Source organism: Motacilla alba, chromosome 2 (assembly GCF_015832195.1).
Source record: "Motacilla alba alba isolate MOTALB_02 chromosome 2, Motacilla_alba_V1.0_pri, whole genome shotgun sequence".
NCBI classification, from domain to species: Eukaryota; Metazoa; Chordata; class Aves; order Passeriformes; family Motacillidae; genus Motacilla; species Motacilla alba.
Window position 1 is genome coordinate 105,100,446 of NC_052017.1, and position 17,128 is coordinate 105,117,573.

General features: G+C 45.8%; 1 protein-coding gene across 2 annotated transcripts in view; it reads left to right on the top strand.

The window, feature by feature from the left end:
* The first annotated feature begins 223 nt into the window (after window positions 1-223).
* The window catches only part of CABLES1 (Cdk5 and Abl enzyme substrate 1), a 71,033-nt gene continuing 54,128 nt past the window's right edge, over window positions 224-17,128 (top strand). For both annotated transcript variants that reach the window (XM_038125667.1, XM_038125676.1), the window contains exon 1: window positions 224-877. In XM_038125667.1, coding sequence (XP_037981595.1) covers window positions 360-877 — 518 coding nt within the window. In that variant the 5' untranslated portion in view covers window positions 224-359. The remainder of the gene's footprint in view (window positions 878-17,128) is intronic.

Here is a 17,128-nt window from a genome sequence, read left to right on the forward strand (position 1 = left end):
GGAAAAAAAAAAGAGAGAGGTTGAAAGGAGGGAGCTCGCCGAGACCCACCCTTCTCCCTCCTCCTCCTCCGGGCTGCTGGCCGGGCTTTTGTTTTCCTCCAGCGCCCCGTTTCCCACACGTGATTGCCGTGTTATTGCACAGGGCGCTCGGCGGCGCGGCTGCTGCACCTATAAATACGGAGCGGGCGGGCGGCAGGGGCCCGGGGCAGCGCGGCGCGGCCGGGCGGAGCGCACCCCTCGGCACCCCCATGCACCCCGCAGGGAGCGCGGCGCCCATGCCCCGCCGCCCGCCCGCCTGACGGGCCGGCAGCGAGAGGCAGCGCCCGGCCGGCGGCGAGGGGAGGGGGAGCCGGCCGACAATGGCGGCGGCCGCCACCGCCGCCAGCCCTGGCAGTCCCGCCGCCGGGCCCCTGCCGCCGCCGGCGGAGCCCTGCCCCAGGAAAGCGCCGCAGCCGCCGCCGCCGCAGCCGCCGCCGCCGGCGCGCAGCGACCCCCGCCGCAGGCAGGCCGCGCTCTCCTTCCTCACCAGCATCTCCCTCGACGGGCGGCCCCCGCCGCCGGGCAACGACGGCCCCGCCGCCCGGCCCCGCCAGGCGCAGCCGCCGCCGCGGCTGGGCAGCCCCCCGCCGGCGCCCGCCGAGCCCCCGGAGGAGGAGGAAGACGAGGAGGAGGAGGAGGACGCCTTCGCCGCGGTGCAGGTGCCGCCCGCCGTCTTCCTGGGCGCCGCGGCGGCGGGCAGCCGCGGCCGCCTCAACTCCTTCACGGCGGGGGTGCTGCCGGCGCCCTTCGGCCGCACCAGCCCCCAGGGCAGCATCGGCGGCAGCGGAGAGCTGGGGCAGCCCGGCTCCGCCGCCGCCTTCGAGCTGCAGCGGTCCCGGTAAGCAGCGCCGCGGGGATGAGGGATGCTCGGCATGCGGGAATAAGGGATGCGCAGGATGGCGATGGGGTCGGCAAGGGCGGGCACGGTCGCCGGGCGGCCGGGGGAAGCCGTGGGAAGAGGGAGGCCCGATAGCTGCGGGGCGGGAGCCTCCCTCCGCGGGGCCGGCTCCGCTGCCGTCCGGCCGGGGGAGCAGCGGCAGGGATGTGCGAGCGTGCAGGGGCAGGTCAGCGGAGGTGCCCGAGCCTCCCGGGTGGCAGCAGCCCGTCGGTCGGTCGGTCCCGCCTGGGCGCGAGTGGCTGAAAGTTTCTCTCCCGCTCAGCAGTGCGGGCGTGCGGCTGCACAGCCGCCGTGCCCAGCCCAGCTGCGCAGCGGCTGTCACCCCGCTCTCCCGACTGGTGGCGGATTCAGCCCGCCGTGCTGCCTGTCCTGCAGACAGCGGGCTGGGAACCGGCTCTGAGTCAAGTGAGCCGTAGCCAGGTCTGGTAGCCCACAAGGGGGAAGGAAATCTTTGCATCGAAATCCACGGATTACGGTGCGAGCGCGTGGTTTAAGCAGCGTCTTGCTACCACCCTAAGTAAGCTCTTTATCTCCAAGCACTTTGTTCCTCTGGGTCGTTTCTTGCCGCCGGGTACTCTTTTGCCTTTTAATTCCCAAAGGAACAACCTCACCTGCTTCAGCCCTCAAGCTGAGACTTCTGGCTAAGAAGGTGCAATCATGTAAAAATGTGTGAATGCCTGTGGATACAAAATCACCTTCCCTCACTTCCTCAACAACATACTCAGATATCAAAGACGGAGAGGGGGAAGAAGCTGGAGGAAATGACTGTGCTCCCCAAGCCCACATCGGCAGCCACTCCCACATTCCCCATTTGCCACACTCCCTCCTTGTTTCTCCCTTGGACAAATAGGTAGACTTTGAGTCACATGTTATTGCAAGGGTTTATAAGGGTAATTGAGCATAGATCGCTGTAGAAAAGTCCCTTTCAAAACCAACCAGCTTGGAGAAATTGGAAGTATTCCAGGGGAAAGTTATCTTAGCTGCATGCCCCACTATGGTTGGTTTTTTGTCCCCCTCCCCTTCCATCTGGGTTGTATTGGTGGCTTTTTTGAGCCCCTTTTCAGGTGCAGTGCTAGTGGGAGCCCCACCTTCCCAAGTAGCATGCCTGCTGGTGAGTTACCACCGTTCTTCTCCCAGTCATGTGTCTCTCAAAACATTTTCTGCAGTGACAACCCTCTAATTGCCCCGTGGATCAACTGCACAGCTGTGTCACACACACACACATACACTCGTGCATTTCGGTCTGTGATGTGATTCTGCCCACAGCCTTGTGGGGGAGAAGTGACCCATACACCAAGATTTGGGAATTGCTTTTCTGCTCTTGAACTTAGCGTTCAAGAGACTGGGTTCTTCTTGACCTTCTACTTAGTGAGTTTATTATTGATACAGGATTCCGGTATTACTTTTCTTGATTCCCAGGGATCATCCTTGTTTTTTGTTTCATGTATGCTTTTATCCTGTGCTTGGTTCTGGGAAGGATGCTTAGATCTCACTGGTATCACTTCACTTAGCCCTTCCTCTTCCAGTCATTTTGTCCCCTTGCTCCTTTTTCTCGCTTTCTGAAGGTCTCCTACCACAACCTATGTGGGGTTTTTTGATTGTTGGTTTGGTTTTGTTTGGTTTTTTTATTGCATGAGAACAGAGTGGAGTTTAAGAGGGAAAGGTAATTACTGTTCTTGTTTACAACCTAGAAATCCAGAGTCTTGCAGGTTCAGCTGTGCTGCTAGCATGCAAACAAACCGAATGGATAGCCCAAGTCTATGGCAAGGGAAGTCACCTAAGGAAACCTTTCTAGGATGCTCCTCCAGTCCTAGAGCAGCTTTCATTTGTGCTGAATAATTTCTTGTGCTGCAGGCTGCAAGGAAAGTGCTGTTTCTCTCATGCTGTTTTGTTTTCTTGAGAGCTAAACTCAGTAGTGGTGGGGACTTTGCATTACTCCACTGACAAGTACGAGGCTCTCCATTGCAGCACTCGTTTAAGGCTGACCCTGGTGCAGGAGAGCTCTGGGTAATGCCCCCCGCCTGTGCTGGCTGTGGTGATGCTGCACATGTGCAGTCCGAGGCCGACTTTGCCTTCGATAGATCTGTTTCTGTTCTGGGAAAAGTATATATTTTTAAACACCGGGAACGGGCAGCTGCAGACCACGGAGCTTGCACAGAACGTTGGCGGCTCATGTTCTTAATGAAAAGGTGTGGTAGGAGCTCTGGTTGCTGGGTTCACCCGTGGCTGCACAGAAGTTGAATCACAGGCATGCACCGGGCTGGCACAAGCCCAGGAACAGAGGGTTCGAGCAGCCCTTCTGCTGCTCTCTTAATGGAGAGGAAGGAGCCAAATCCCCAGCACACAGCCAGCCCTTCTCAGGGTGACAGGGTGAAAGTCACAGTACCTGCCTAGGGACAGGCATTAGCTCATCTGAAGGATGGTGCAGAGAGGAAAATCAGATTTTTTTAGTAGTTCACGTGTGCACTGGCTGCCTTTCCTCCCACCCTTCTGCTCTCCTTGCGGTGAGTGAGTTTGAAATTGAGTTTGAGGAGCTGTTTGACAGACTAGTCCTGTGTGCTGAGACATGTAAGTTACAATGTGAAACCTTCTTCTGTTACAGTATCAGGCAAGACAGGTTGCCTTATGTTGTTATTTTCGTTTGGTTTTCAGAAACCGTTGTGAACATATAATCAGAGTTCCCTGGCTTTTTTGTTTGTGTTAGCAGTTTGTATAATTGCATACTAGTTTATATTTAACAAGGTTATCATTAATGTGGTTTGGGTTTGTGCTCTATGCATATTCACAAGAAACAAACGATACAAAAAAGGAACATGGGGCTTCTAGCTGCTTGGAGGCTAGTACGTAATTATATGTAAATGGCAAAAAATAGGCTTGTTCAGAAGTTGGCTGGTTGGTGCCAAAGGCTCCTGTCTTCCTGCAGGAGTTAATTTCAATTTGTGGTGAATAGGTGGACAAGGACATGAGTTTATTAGAAGCTAGAGCCAGGGTTTCTTTCATGTGAAATTATAATTCATTTTAATAGAATAATCTGAAATTAGTGAGGAGTTATGTGAAACCAGGTTTCAGCAACACTGGTTTAAAACAATTGCACATCCTGTGGATTAGGGGATGGTTTTGTGTATGCCTAGAATTTTTCTTGCTGTAGTTTTCTTTGGGAAAAATATTGCTGTTTCCATATGTGAAGTTTCCTTTTCCAGTGGGCCAGGTGGTTAGAAACAGGCACATGCTCTTTTTTTTTTGGTGTTGTTTGGTTTTGGATTTTTTTCTCTTTTGCTAAGGAAACAAATTGGGGATTGGATTTGGAGTTCAAACGTTGCTTACAGTTGCATTTGTCTGTGTCACCATGTCAGGTTGAAAGGCAGATGGGCAGGAGAATTCCTCCTGGGAGCAGCAGGTGCTGGGAAGCAAGGAGAGAGTATCTGCTGAGTAATCACTGAGGAGAGGTCCACTCAGAAGGATACTGAGCTTATCATGGTCCAAATAGATTTTTCTTCAGAATTTACTGACCTGCAATATATCTCATTTCCTGATTCATTCTAAAATTAATTTACAGTTAGTAAAGCTTATGAAAATTCAATTTATTTCTACCTGTTAGGAAGGACAGAGATGCATTTGGCCTCAGTATTTATCTTCTGGAGAGATACAATGAAGGGAGATGCTGAAATGGTTGACTTGCTTGACTTTTTTAGGGTTTGCAAAGTTCAGTGGGTTGTTAGTGCTGGAGGAAGCCTCCGGGATGCTGAAACCTGCCATTAAGTATTTTTGATGGAGGGCTGAGAGGTCAGAATCCAGTTCTCCATGGCCTTAGGCAGGCAGGCAGTGCAGTTTCTGCCCACAGCTGAAGATGCCTCCAAACTGAACATGCAAGAGACAAAAGAGGAGTCTCTCAGAAACAACTGTCTTACAGGCAGAGTCCTGAAAGGGCAGCAGAACAAAGAGCTGGGGGCACCCTCCACCCCATGGGGTCATCCCAGCGTCAGGAGGTGGCTTGTGAGCTGCTGGAAACACATCGGCCCTTTAGTGCGTGATGGACACTCTGCTATTCACTGAGCCTAAAGCCCTTTGGGCAGCCTAAATTTCAGAATGATGTATACAAGCATAGCATGAAAACAGTGATTTAATGGTCTGAGAAGTCAATGGGAAGTGCACATGCTAAAATAAGTCTTTTCTTAGGTGTGTGACCTTGTATAGCACTGATAGCTGCTGGCTCTATCTAAAGAAGGGGATGCTTGTTGATCTGAGCTGTCGCTTCAGGAGTTGAAATTCCTGTGCCTCCCTGAAGGGGGAATGTTCAACAGCAGGGTTAAGGCTCAGGTAGTAAGGGCTGTTTCAGTAGTAGCACACAGTGTACAAGCTCCAGGAGTCCTGTAAGGAGCACGTCCTTCAGCACGAGAGCGCTGAGAGGCTGGGCCCTCATGCTCACCAACAGCAGTGCAGGGGCACTCACTGGTGCTGCTGGGCTCTCTGAGCCGTGCACATGCTAGGCATGGCCAGCCCCGCATTGCAGGGACTGGCTTTCAGCACCACTGTTCTCTGCCAGCTGTTTCCCTTGCTCAGGGCACAGATGTTCGTGCCTCTCTCTGTTATTCCTTTGAAACTGGTGGGAATGGGGTCAGCTTCCAGGTGTTAGTTGAAGCTGACCAGTGGCTGGGAAGTCACTGGAGTAGAATGACGCACACAGGGATGGGCAGCACCATAGATGCAGCACCCTTGTTCCCTTAGTACACAAGCTTTTAAAAACAAATCCCACAGGAATTTGCTCTGTCATATTTTAGGCTCTTATTATACTATTTAGTGAGCATCTCTGTCAGATAAAAAAAAGGTTAATATTCATCAGACAAGGAAAAAAACCCTTTGCTGTCAGTTCTGAAGAGTAGAACAGTGGGACAGAACATGGTGTTCATGAGTACTTGGGAATTAATTAGAGAGCTTCACAGAAGGACAGAGGCTGAGAGGCAGCTGTGTCTGCCAGAGCCTCAGGACTCTGCAGGTTTCAGACTGAGGCAGCCTTTGAGCTGGACAGATGAGAGGGATATACCTGGGTGCATGCACATTAACCCCCGTGAGGACACCTGAGCTGGCAACACATGAAAATTCCCGCTTGCCCTCACTGGCTGCCAATGCAAAGCTTTCTAGGTCCAGCCCTGCCATGGGAGGTGCTGTGGTTATACCACACAGGTGCTTGGTGGGTGTGCAGTGACCCCTCATTAGCTGTCAGGAGAGCAGAAGGAGCAAATTTCAGCAGGTTTGCTTATGTGGTGGGTGCATTTCCACTACTTGATCTTTCTTTGCACCCTTTTCTTTACCTGCAAAGCTCCTGTGCAGGCAGCCAAACTGGATCTTTTCCTTAGAAGCCTGCTACACAGCTTTTGTCTGCACCATAGTAGTGTTGAAAGCTCCTTGAAATGGTGAAGATTGGTAGCAGCTGTGTGAGTCACTAGCCCTCCAGACCATGACAAAAATGTAGTTCTGTGGTAGATAAATAGGATAATGACAGATCGTAATTTGATGATAGCTTTTGAATATGAAGTGTGCTTAAGTTTGCAATTATTATGACTTCAAGAATTCTTCTGGTGGAAGATACTGCTTAGCTTGGAACAGTTCAAAACACCTAAGACACAAATATGAGATTGCCAAGTGTGCTCTCTGAAAAAAAAAGAAACAAAACAATCCTCTAGTAATTCTTTGATTTCCTTGTTTCAAAAAGGTAGATATCTGGTGGGCTGTCTGGAGACTCAGAAGTGCAGGGAGTATGATGGAAGGTAAAGATAAGAACCAAATCTTGATTTATTTATTTTCTTTTAATTTTTTCCCCTCTGATTTCAGCTGTACTACTTTTGTAATGTAAGTTTTCCACTACACAAATGAAAAGGCTACTCTTTATAATATAACCGAAAAATGCAAAAGTTTGGTTTATATGTTGGGACTTGGATACACTGAAACTTCTGTAGGCACCAGCTTGTCCCTTATGAAGCGTGGGAAAGCAGATTCTATTTGCAAATGGGACAAGCTGGTGTCTACAGAAATCTATATGCAAATATCCACAGAATTCACCCCTAAACATTTGCCAGTACCTCTGAGGGTGTACTCAGCCTTTATGACAAACTCTTTTCTGGACCCAAAATTGCTATGGATGGCTGTGGGGCTGCCACCAGATACCAGACTTAGCAACGCAGCAGGTGCAGCAAGACACAGAGCTGGCTCTTTTCACAACCCAACTGAAAAAACCCTTGCCAGTTTGCTGTGAGAAGTATTCTTTCTAGAAAATGGAAATGACATAATTTGGCATATGGAGAGTATCTGCTTGCTGGCCTGTCGTTTGCAAATAACATGCTGAGAAATTTAAGGAATGGTATTTGTTTTCATAGGAAGGGCTTTCAGAAGTTTTGGGAGTTTTGTGGTTATTTTTTTCCATTTTGTTTGGTTTTTTTTTTTTTTTTTTGTCTGTTGTATGTGTGTGGAGGTTTTTTTTTTGTTTTGTTTTTCTGGAGGAGTTTTTGTTTGTTTTGTTGTTTTGTCATTTTTGGTTTTTTTTTTTTTTTTTTTTTTTTTACTGCAAGGGTAAGCTAGAGAGCCTGGTAGAGCATTTAGCAGAAAAAAATTTAATGGTAGCTGGAGAAAACGTGATGTGCCAGTGGGAGACTTCTAGGACTCTTGGGATTTGCTTTTCAGCGTGCAATATGCAGATTTAGGGGGATATATATTTAAGGAACTGTGAGGTTCCTTTACAAGGGCTACTGGGTTATGTTCATAGCAACTGCTTTCCTGTCATCAATGCTAAATGTATTTTCTGTTCTCATTGTGTATGTCAAAGCCAGCACTGCTTTTAGAAGCAGTGTTTCAGGGTGTTTGCCTAAGGAGGGTTTTCTGTTGTGGAAAATTGAGAAGTGAATGAGTAGTGAAGCAAAGGCTACTTCTTTTCTAGAATAAGTATTTTTAAAAAAATGAAATAACCTTTCACCTCATCTATGAATATAAAGCACAATTGCATGTTCTTAGCAAGCAGTGGTGTTTTCCCCTGTGTTGTTACAGATCAGGCTGGCAATTTTGTGAAATTGAGGTTTGGGGAAAGATTCACTCACCATAATTGAAATGTTTTCCACTCATTGTCTTGGATGACAGAGGAAGGTATGTCCTCTCTGAGAAGAGATTCTGAAAAGCCTGGGCTGTATGTTTACTTATATATAAACCTGCTCAGTTAAATCAAGCACCAGTGTATGATGTTTTCCTAGTAAGTAAATCCCTGCAATATCAGGGATTTGACTCTATAGTATTGGTGGGATTAAAAAATGGAAAGCTAGAGAAGTTTATCATAATTTTTCAGTCAACAATGGATTGTGTTTTGGTACTGCTAGAGATAATCATATTACCAAGGTAAATATGATTAAGTTTTCGAATCTACATGCTGTCAAGGCAAATCAGGCATAGGCACATCAGTTTGTAGGTAAAGGCATTCAAAAGAAGCATACATTTTCCTGCAAAGAAAAAAAAGATCCCCTTATTGTGTAACAGGAAAAATCTGTAAGGTGACATTATGACTTCTTTCTGCACCACATAGCTGGAACTGAGCTGTATGAAACAAGCAAGGATGAAGCTGTTGAGCTTGCTTTTCCCTTTCTCTGGGTTTTGGGTGGGATGCTGGGCACCAAGAATTCATCAGTGCCACTGGGTTAGCAGCCTGCTTGCGCTAAGCTGTTTTTTTGCCATTCATGTGCTGTCTGCTGTGTGTGGCTTCACCCATGACTGTGCAGGTCATACCTGCAGATTTTTTTGTGTACACAAGGGACAGAGAAGTGATACTGGGATGTGGTGGTGGTGCAGCCTCAGTAGGTACAAACCACAGGCACTGTTGCTCTCCTTGCTGCTTGTGTCTTCTGTAGCGTGGGAAGGCTGGTGACAGGTTTCTGTCTTCTCCCTTCTGTTGGGCATCATTTCCTTTCCCATTCCAGGATGAAGAAAGAGCCACTGCAGGTGGCTAACAGGGTTAGTAACTCCCGGTGAGGAAATTGAATGGACAAATGTGGAAGGTTCTAGCATTTCCAGAATCACTGTTTCTGGTAGATCTGCCATGGGTGGAAGTGCAGGGAGATGTCCCTCCAACAAGGCTGGATGACACAGAGGTTCATGTACCAGAAAGGGGAGAGAAGGAGGCAAGAGACCCCAAGCTGAGCTCTCTCTCTTTTTGACAGGAGGCATACATGCTGGCAGAGTGGCATAGATTTAGTTTCGTCATGATTGAAGGGTCAGATATTATTACCATTGCTTTTTACAGAGAACTCACAGCACTGGAGCAGTCTGTTGCCCACTGCAGCTGCTAGCAGAGAAGTGGATTCTACCCCCAGCCTTGTGGTGTGCCCTTAGAAGGGTGCAAGCAGCACAGCTTCACCAGCCTGCTTCAGAAAGAGGGCTGCTGAATTTGAGTTTCCTGGGTTCATGGTGCTGGAGGAGAGGAGAGCAGAGCCTCACTGCCCCAAGGAGATGGGATGCCTTTGGCACTGAGGGAGGACCACTGGGGCTGCTGGAGGGTTGTCTGCTTTCATGCAGTACCCCTAGCACATGTAGGGATGGAGAAGGGGGGAGCCAGGAGGTGAATGACACATAAGGCAGGCCTTCAGGTCTGCTTGGATCACATACATACATTTGCATATGCACAAGTGCAGCCCATACCTACAGCTCATAAACTCTCCTTGCTCCCTGTTCACAAGGACATGTTCTAGGAACCTGCACTCCCCATCCCACTGTACTCAGCCTGTGTGAAGGGTGGAGCATAAAGCAGAAGCTAGATGTCAGCTGTGGTCTGAATTGTGTCTTAAAAATATCTTTCTGGGGTTTTAACTCACCAACTTTATTCTGTGTGTTTTTGTCAAACTTTTATTTTCCTGTTGCTTCTGCACCTCTGTGAGGACCTACAGATCCAACATAACAGGAGATGAATTTCCTCTTTTTTCCAGTCAAGGTTGCAATCAGCTACACCCAGGCAAATGCTGGGTGACAGAAGTATTGCCCACGTGTCCATGGGGTGTGGTGGATGGGCACAACAGGGAGTGAAGTCCTCATTAGGTGACAGCTACTTGAAAATGAAGACACCCATCTTGATACCTGAGACGTGGGCATAGTTGAGGAGGTTTGGTAGTTACAAGCACGCTCCGCAGTTCCCTGAATTTAGTTAAGTGAATGATACCATCTCTGACTAGAAAACATAGAGATGTTTTTGGATAATAGGAAGAGAGGCAAAACAGCTTCCAGGTGCTACAGTGCAAAGTGCAGTTTAATTGCTTAGGTAGTTGTGTCATGCAGGTGCTCCATCAGGTTATGTAAAAAGGTGTGGAAAACTCTCCGTCTGCTATTAATAGACTTGGAAGTGTGGCCTTTAAAGCACAAAGGGTTGTGTTTGTATTTTAAAAAACAGAGTTCACTCAACCCTCTGTCTTCAGCATTGTGGAACCTCCTTAATTTTATGAGGCTGTTTTCCTAATGCAAAACTGGGTTTGATTTTTAATTGGTGGTGTTCACTGCTTTGTAGAATCCCATCTTTTAGCATAAGCTAATCCAGAAGTGGCAGCTCAGAGGTGGTTGCTTAAAAAGGCAGAATTATTTACAGCAGAACACAAAGTGTCACTGTCAAGTGCCTCCATTGTGACCTTTGAGATTTATTTGGAAAAATCCGTATTTTCCCATGTGCACGACTTGCCTCAAGATAAAATATTCTTCTATTTAAGAAGACACTTCAGGTACTGCAGAACTCAAGAACAGCCTCACAAGTAGCAAGTGACTGCACACATTTGCTTTAAGGAGCAGACTTCATTATCCCAGGCTTTTTGCTTCTGTTTGTTTTAAAGAGATTATTAGAAATACTCGTTTCTTGTTTTTCATTAATTTCATTATCAATGTAAAGCTATTCAAGTCAAAGATAGATAGTGCTAGGGTGCAACAGGGAGCAACTTTGAGCAGATGTGTTTGAAAATCCGCAAATTGTATGAATTTGCCAGCACCCTTGAACAGGCACTTTCAAGGCAGTATTTTCTGTTGCTGTCCTCATGCTCTGTGGGAAGGTTGAAGAGATGATGTGCATGGAAATGTGTATTTTCTCACAGTATGTTTGTGAGCTCGCAGGCTTCCTTCTCCTGGAAGATGTAGCGTTGCAGCAGGAGCGAGGATGTTTTTCCCAGTGCAGTACCGGTGCTGTGCTCAGTGCCGTACAAAATGCCATTACTCCTCCATGCTCCTTAGGAGCTAAGCCCCAAGCCCAAAACCTGTTTAGTGCAATAGGGCACTGCAGAAGGATGTGGGTTGTAATTGGAATTCACTCTCTTGAGAAGGATGGGCTGATAGCAAAGAGGCTGGTCTGAAAAAGTGCTTGTAAACCACTGCCTGTTTGCAAAGATCAAGGCGCCTGAAAACGACCAACCTCTGAATTAATTGCAGGGTTGCTCAAGTACAAATGAGAACAGGATTAGACCTGTCTTTTCTATTTTAAGTGCAGAGGTAGTATTTCCAACCCTTCGAGCAATTGCATATCTTGAATATCTTACTGGGTAAATGAATGTGATAGCAACAGTCAAGGGTGGCATGGTCTTTTGTGTAGCTGGCACTTACCTTGCAGTTGTTGCAGTTCTTTGTTTGAATGATTCCCCAGGAATATTTCACCATGGTCTTGCCTGTTTTTTTGTTTGTTTGGGGTTTTTTTTTTTGTGTAATTTTCATATGTTAGAAGAAACTATCTTTTGAGAGGCTCTTGACCCTCACATCCACTTTCCAAGATGAGGGGTTATGGTAGTGAAAACTTGATTCACATCCCTGGTGAGGTGGGGAGGGATCTGTTTTCTTTTTACTGGTCAGTTGTGGGCTCTCTGGATTTTAATTTTGTAATGTGGTAGATTCTGAAAAATGGATATTACATTTTTTTATTAAGTTGTTCACATTAACAGACATATTTCCTGTCTGTTTAGTGGAAAAGGTGGAACAGGAAAACCAAAATTTCAAAACTACCATCACACGTTGATGGCAGTTTGTGAGCTTGATCAGTGTAGCAGTCTGATGTCATACCCAGCATGGTTTTACCCTTGTCCAGGGCTTTTTTTAGATGTGAACATGCAGTGACTGAGGAAGTGGTGGTTTCTGTTTGTGTGGTCTGGCAAGGGGGGGGCTCAGTTTTTAATCAAAAAGAAAATAAACAGCCCCGCTTTTATACAAAGTATAGCTGATTTCACTTTCAGTGCAAGCAATAAGGCAAAATTTTACCTGTGACTTCTATGTAAGTAGCTATCAAATGAGCCTTCATGTTGTATTCCTCCAGAGATTTGCCGGGGGGAACCACACCTAGTCACAGATGGGGAGGGTTGTGGTCTTCTCTTGGTCTTCTCTGCTGTCTGCAGCTTCTCACCCTTGTGAGAAGCACCTTTGTGTTTCTTCCTTCTTCCAGCCAGATGCAAGTGAGGTTTGGCAAGCACATCTCTGCATTTATCTGTCCTGACCCATCCAAGCACAAAGCCATTCCACCGTTTCCTCTGTGCTAGACAAGCTCATTATTGTTCAGGTCTGAGGAGGCAAAGGGTGAAAGAAGGAAAACAGTGCAAGTTTTGCATAATCTGTTTTTTTTCCTGTGGCTGTGGGGGCCATGGCCCTTGTATAGTGGCACTTTGTTCAACCTTCTTCCTTTGCAGAGACTACTGGGAAGGACGGGAAATGCTGTGGGTTCTCGGGCAGTTGAAGAGACAGCAACAGAAGTGTGGCTTTGGTTCCATATCTGGACATATTATTAAGGTCCTGCTGCTTCAAAATGAAAAATAAAGGCCCATGAATCTCCTGTTTTCCAAATAACATTTAGCAGATCTTGCCAGGAAAGGAAATCTTCACAGTTCTCATTGTTGCTCTCTCACAGGTAGCTGAGTGCTGCTCTGTTAGCACTTGCATATTAGTTTTACTCATTTTACTAGTTGAATTTGTGGAGGTGGTTTCCTGCTGTCAGGATCGAGTATCCCAACTACCACTGCTGGTAGTGCTACTCACTGCCCCCAACAACGCCTGTGGGGGACCCTCAGCACTGGCTGCACACCCCATGTCTGCTCCCCTCCCCGCTGCTGCAGCCTCCTGACACCTCCTTGCCCTGGAAAGCTTCACATGGTGGTGACCGTTAGGTTACTTGACCATCCCTTTCCTTGCTGGCATTGTCCTGACAGTCTGCAAGGCTGCGCAGTGCCTGACAGAGCATGGCAGGGGGCTGGAGTTTTCACTGTGAAGGATTTGGATGCGCTTTTCTTCGAACAATAGATGTGTGTCTACATTATATTTGTTCTTATTAGTATGATCAAGGATGTTTATTCTGTATTCATAGCTGTATTTATTCTCTGTGAGGTGCACAAATAAGTTTTTCCAGTTGCTAAAACACAGTTTTTCCTGTCTAGAACTGCGGCAGTTCTACTCCTAAATTTGTTCTTTTTTGTTTTTTTCCTTAGAAACTTTCAAAGCATGTATGCTTGCTATGGTTAGGTGAAAAATTAGCTCATATATTAAAAAGAAGGGAAGGAATACTCACTCTTAGGGCCTCTTTCTCTATACCCCTTCTCTCTAATATGAATACAGAAAAGATTTTGCATGCAAGCAAGTTCAAAAGGATGCTGAACAACTTGTATTCGTGTGTGTTACATTGTCATCGGGATACTATTTTCTGTGTATTACCCAGGTATTACATTACATATAATTCAAAAGCTTTAAATTACCAAAAATATGCTACAAAAGTTTCATGGGCTCCTACTTCAAGCAAAGAGAGAGCGATTTGGGGATGTACATTTACAGATGATAAAACGTAATGTTTGGGGGAGGATTACTGTTACTTTAATTGCCTGTCTGATATCCTCCTTGGAAGATTAAGTATTTTTGGTAGCAGCTTTGTGGTCTGTACCCTGTTGGGTTAATATCTGTCAGAAAATGATGTAACTGTTACTGGCACAGGTAAAATTGAGCTTGTGTTCAGCTCCCCAGGAGGGTGTTCTGAATAGGAAACTGTTGTATATACATAATCCCATTAGTCAATATTGTTCAAAATCCTTTTTTTTTCCCCTTTCTCCTCTCACAACAAAGCTCCTAGGTCTGTGGTGAAGTGTTTTGTGACACATTTTTGAATGGGCCTTTTGCCCTGCATTCAGTTCTTTAATGCAAGAAGCTTTACCAGGAAACAAGAATCTCTTTCTTCTCTGTCTGTGTTTTTTCAGCCTGGGGCTGTGATGTTGAATATGCAGACAGACACACAAGTCAGATGATCTAAGATGTGTGATATTATGAGGTTATCCATTTCACATGATTAGTATCTGTACTGTAGTTGTTCGGTCTGCATTTCATGTCTGTGCCATTTAAATATGTCTTAATCCTTTTTAAAGGATAGATTTTTGTGTGTTTTAACACACCCTCAAGGCTGTTATAAAGTAAATCTTCTTTGTATTATATTTAGAGCCATCTCTTGAATGAGGCAATTTTTAAAATTAGCTTTTGTCATTGATAAAAGGCTGTATAAAAATAGAGGCTGATCCTACAAACATTTGCAGATATGTTCAGTCTTACTTTTCCAGGTAACTTGTTGCCTTTGATTCATAAAGACATTGCCTAAAATAGTCAAATTTGAGTAGTTTTGTAGTTTTGATTTAGGCAAGAGTCCTGTTTCTGCTGAGGTTTCTGCAGAAATGCATCATTAGTCACGCAGTTAGCACCTTCGTTAAGAATCCTGAAGTGTGTTGAGTTGTTACAGGATTAGAACAATTTATTGGGATAAGTGACTTCTTTGCACTACTAGGCCGATATATTTTAAAATCTTGGAGGGAAAGCTTTGCGATGTTCTTGTAAATGAATGTGTGCAATTAGTTCTTGTAACACTGAAAGCTGAATGTAGCCTGCGAGAATACTGGATGCAAAATCTGAAGTCTGTGACAAAAAATCATTTTTATACAAAGTGGGGTCAAAATGAGATTTTTTTCAAAGCACTTCATGCTTTAGGTTCTTTTTAATATACTTAATCTAAGAAGACATGATGAGCTGCTATCAAACTTTCCTCAGCTGGTTTTACCTTGAAGGGTTTTCTTGTCTGCGTAATGCTGCTTATGGAACAATGATTTTTCTGCCTGAAGGTGCCTCTAGGTGATTTGGGGCAATTAAAGGGATTAGTGGCCCCAAAGCAGAGGCTCACTGAAGCAAATATGTTCAAAATTCCAAGATTTTATTTCACAACCCAAAGTATCACCTTAAACTCAAATAGCTGCTGGGTTAAGCCAGCACAGAGGTCTGCCTCTGCTCTCATATTACCTCCATGTTTAATTTTTTCAGCTTTCAGAAGTACACACCTTAATTCATTGAATGAAGTAGGGGAGCCTGATCGATACTATCCATTTTCAGGGACTCAAATTTTATTTATTTTCTTTCTGCATAAGATTTTAATATTTTTTTCATGATGGTTGGAGGCATTAGCAACATTTCTGAGTTACATGACCTGATAAAGGGTCTCATGTCTCCTCTCCATCTTTGTGGCAGAGGAAGTTATTCCAGTATTTCCAGCTCCAGAGTCTTCCAGTCTGTGGTAGAGGCATTTCAAAGTTAATGGATTGTGGAGAAGAGGTGGAGATGCTCAGTCTAATCCCCTTGCATTCTGCTGTTTTGACAAAGTTTCTAGCTTTCAAGATAAAAAAATAAAATTAAAAAGATGTACTCCTAAAGAGCCACATAACAGAAGTCAGAAAATAAGATTCATTAAGGATTCACAGAAATTCATGAATGTTTAATATGTTTTAGCTTTGGTTTTGTTGTTTAAACAGATTCACCAATCTCTCATGCCTTCCACTTTCAGAGAATCAGCAATGAATACTGAATGCAGCATAAGGACATGCAGAGTATTTTTGTATATGTTTTCATGGAGATGAGGCTCTCTGGAAAATGCTGGATATCACCATGGAAGTGGTAACAACTGTGCCCATTGCAGTGCTGCTTTTAGTGTCTGCCTTGCTCCTGCTGTCACTGGAAGATGCAGCTGCTGGGGCAGTTCAGGTGCCAAAGGGTGCCCAGGAGTAGGGAGGGCTGTCTGGGGAGTTGCCTCTGCACTGGCCTCTCCCCCAGCAGGAGCTAGGGTAAGGTAGATGTGAAACTGGAAAACAAGCCACCACATCCTAATGATCAGCAGTGTGGTTCCTGAGTTTGTAGGAGGAGTTGTAGAGAAATGCAAGGGGAACAGTGCATCCTTCTGGCTGCTTGACTCTGTTCTTGCATCTTCCACCCACCCATCCAGTGGTATTTGAAGTTATGGCCTGGGTGTGTGGACAGCTTTTGTTCCCTTCTCTGAGAAACTTGTGATACTGAAGTCCATCAGGAGGGACTTCTGATTCTATTTCTTTTTATTATTACTTTTCTTTTTCAGCAAGGCAATTGCCTTGTGTTTCCAAAATGCCTTCATCTGGATGTGACCCAGGGCCACCATTGCCTGTCTTAAAAAAAACCAGCCAGCTGCTCTGGGGCATACCAAATCCCCAACAGGTTGTTAGCCTGTAGTGAGATTAGGTGTCATCTCCTGCTGGATAGAGATGTTCAGATCCAGCTTGGAGCTTTTTCAGAATTACCTGTTTTGTGGTCATGCTGACAGCAGTGCCTGTGAGTAGCTCACTGTCTGCTCTTGCTGAAACTTGTCCCAACAGCAGCTGCTCGCTTTGTGGTGGCTGTGGGGCTGGCAGCTGCCCACAGTCCTGGCTTTGGGGTATGAATCCAGCTGCGTGGTGTCTGATTAAAATGCCTGGGTGTGGTTGAACAGTCTTTGACAATAATACATTCACTGACAATAATGAAAGTACGTTGGAAACTGAGCAGTGCACTGCAGAATTGTCCCAACATGTAATGCCGGGCTGAAGCAAACAGCTGCCTCTTGAGCTTGTGAGCCTTATTTATAAGAATTTCTCTCCAGTTGTTGCTGTGAATCGAAATAAAGTTGTATGTCCTCCCGAATATTCATGAAATTAGGCAATTCCATGGCCAGCTTCCCAGTCCATAGCTTGGGAGGTTGGTGTTACTGAATTTCCTCTCAGTTTCTGATTTTTTATGGTCTGTCAAATCCTTTGTCCATGGAGTCAGAAGTTAGAGTGAGCATCAAAGATGCTCAAGAATCAAGATAAATATTTTTGAAATTTAAGACTTGGTTCTGTGGAAAGTTTAATGGACTTT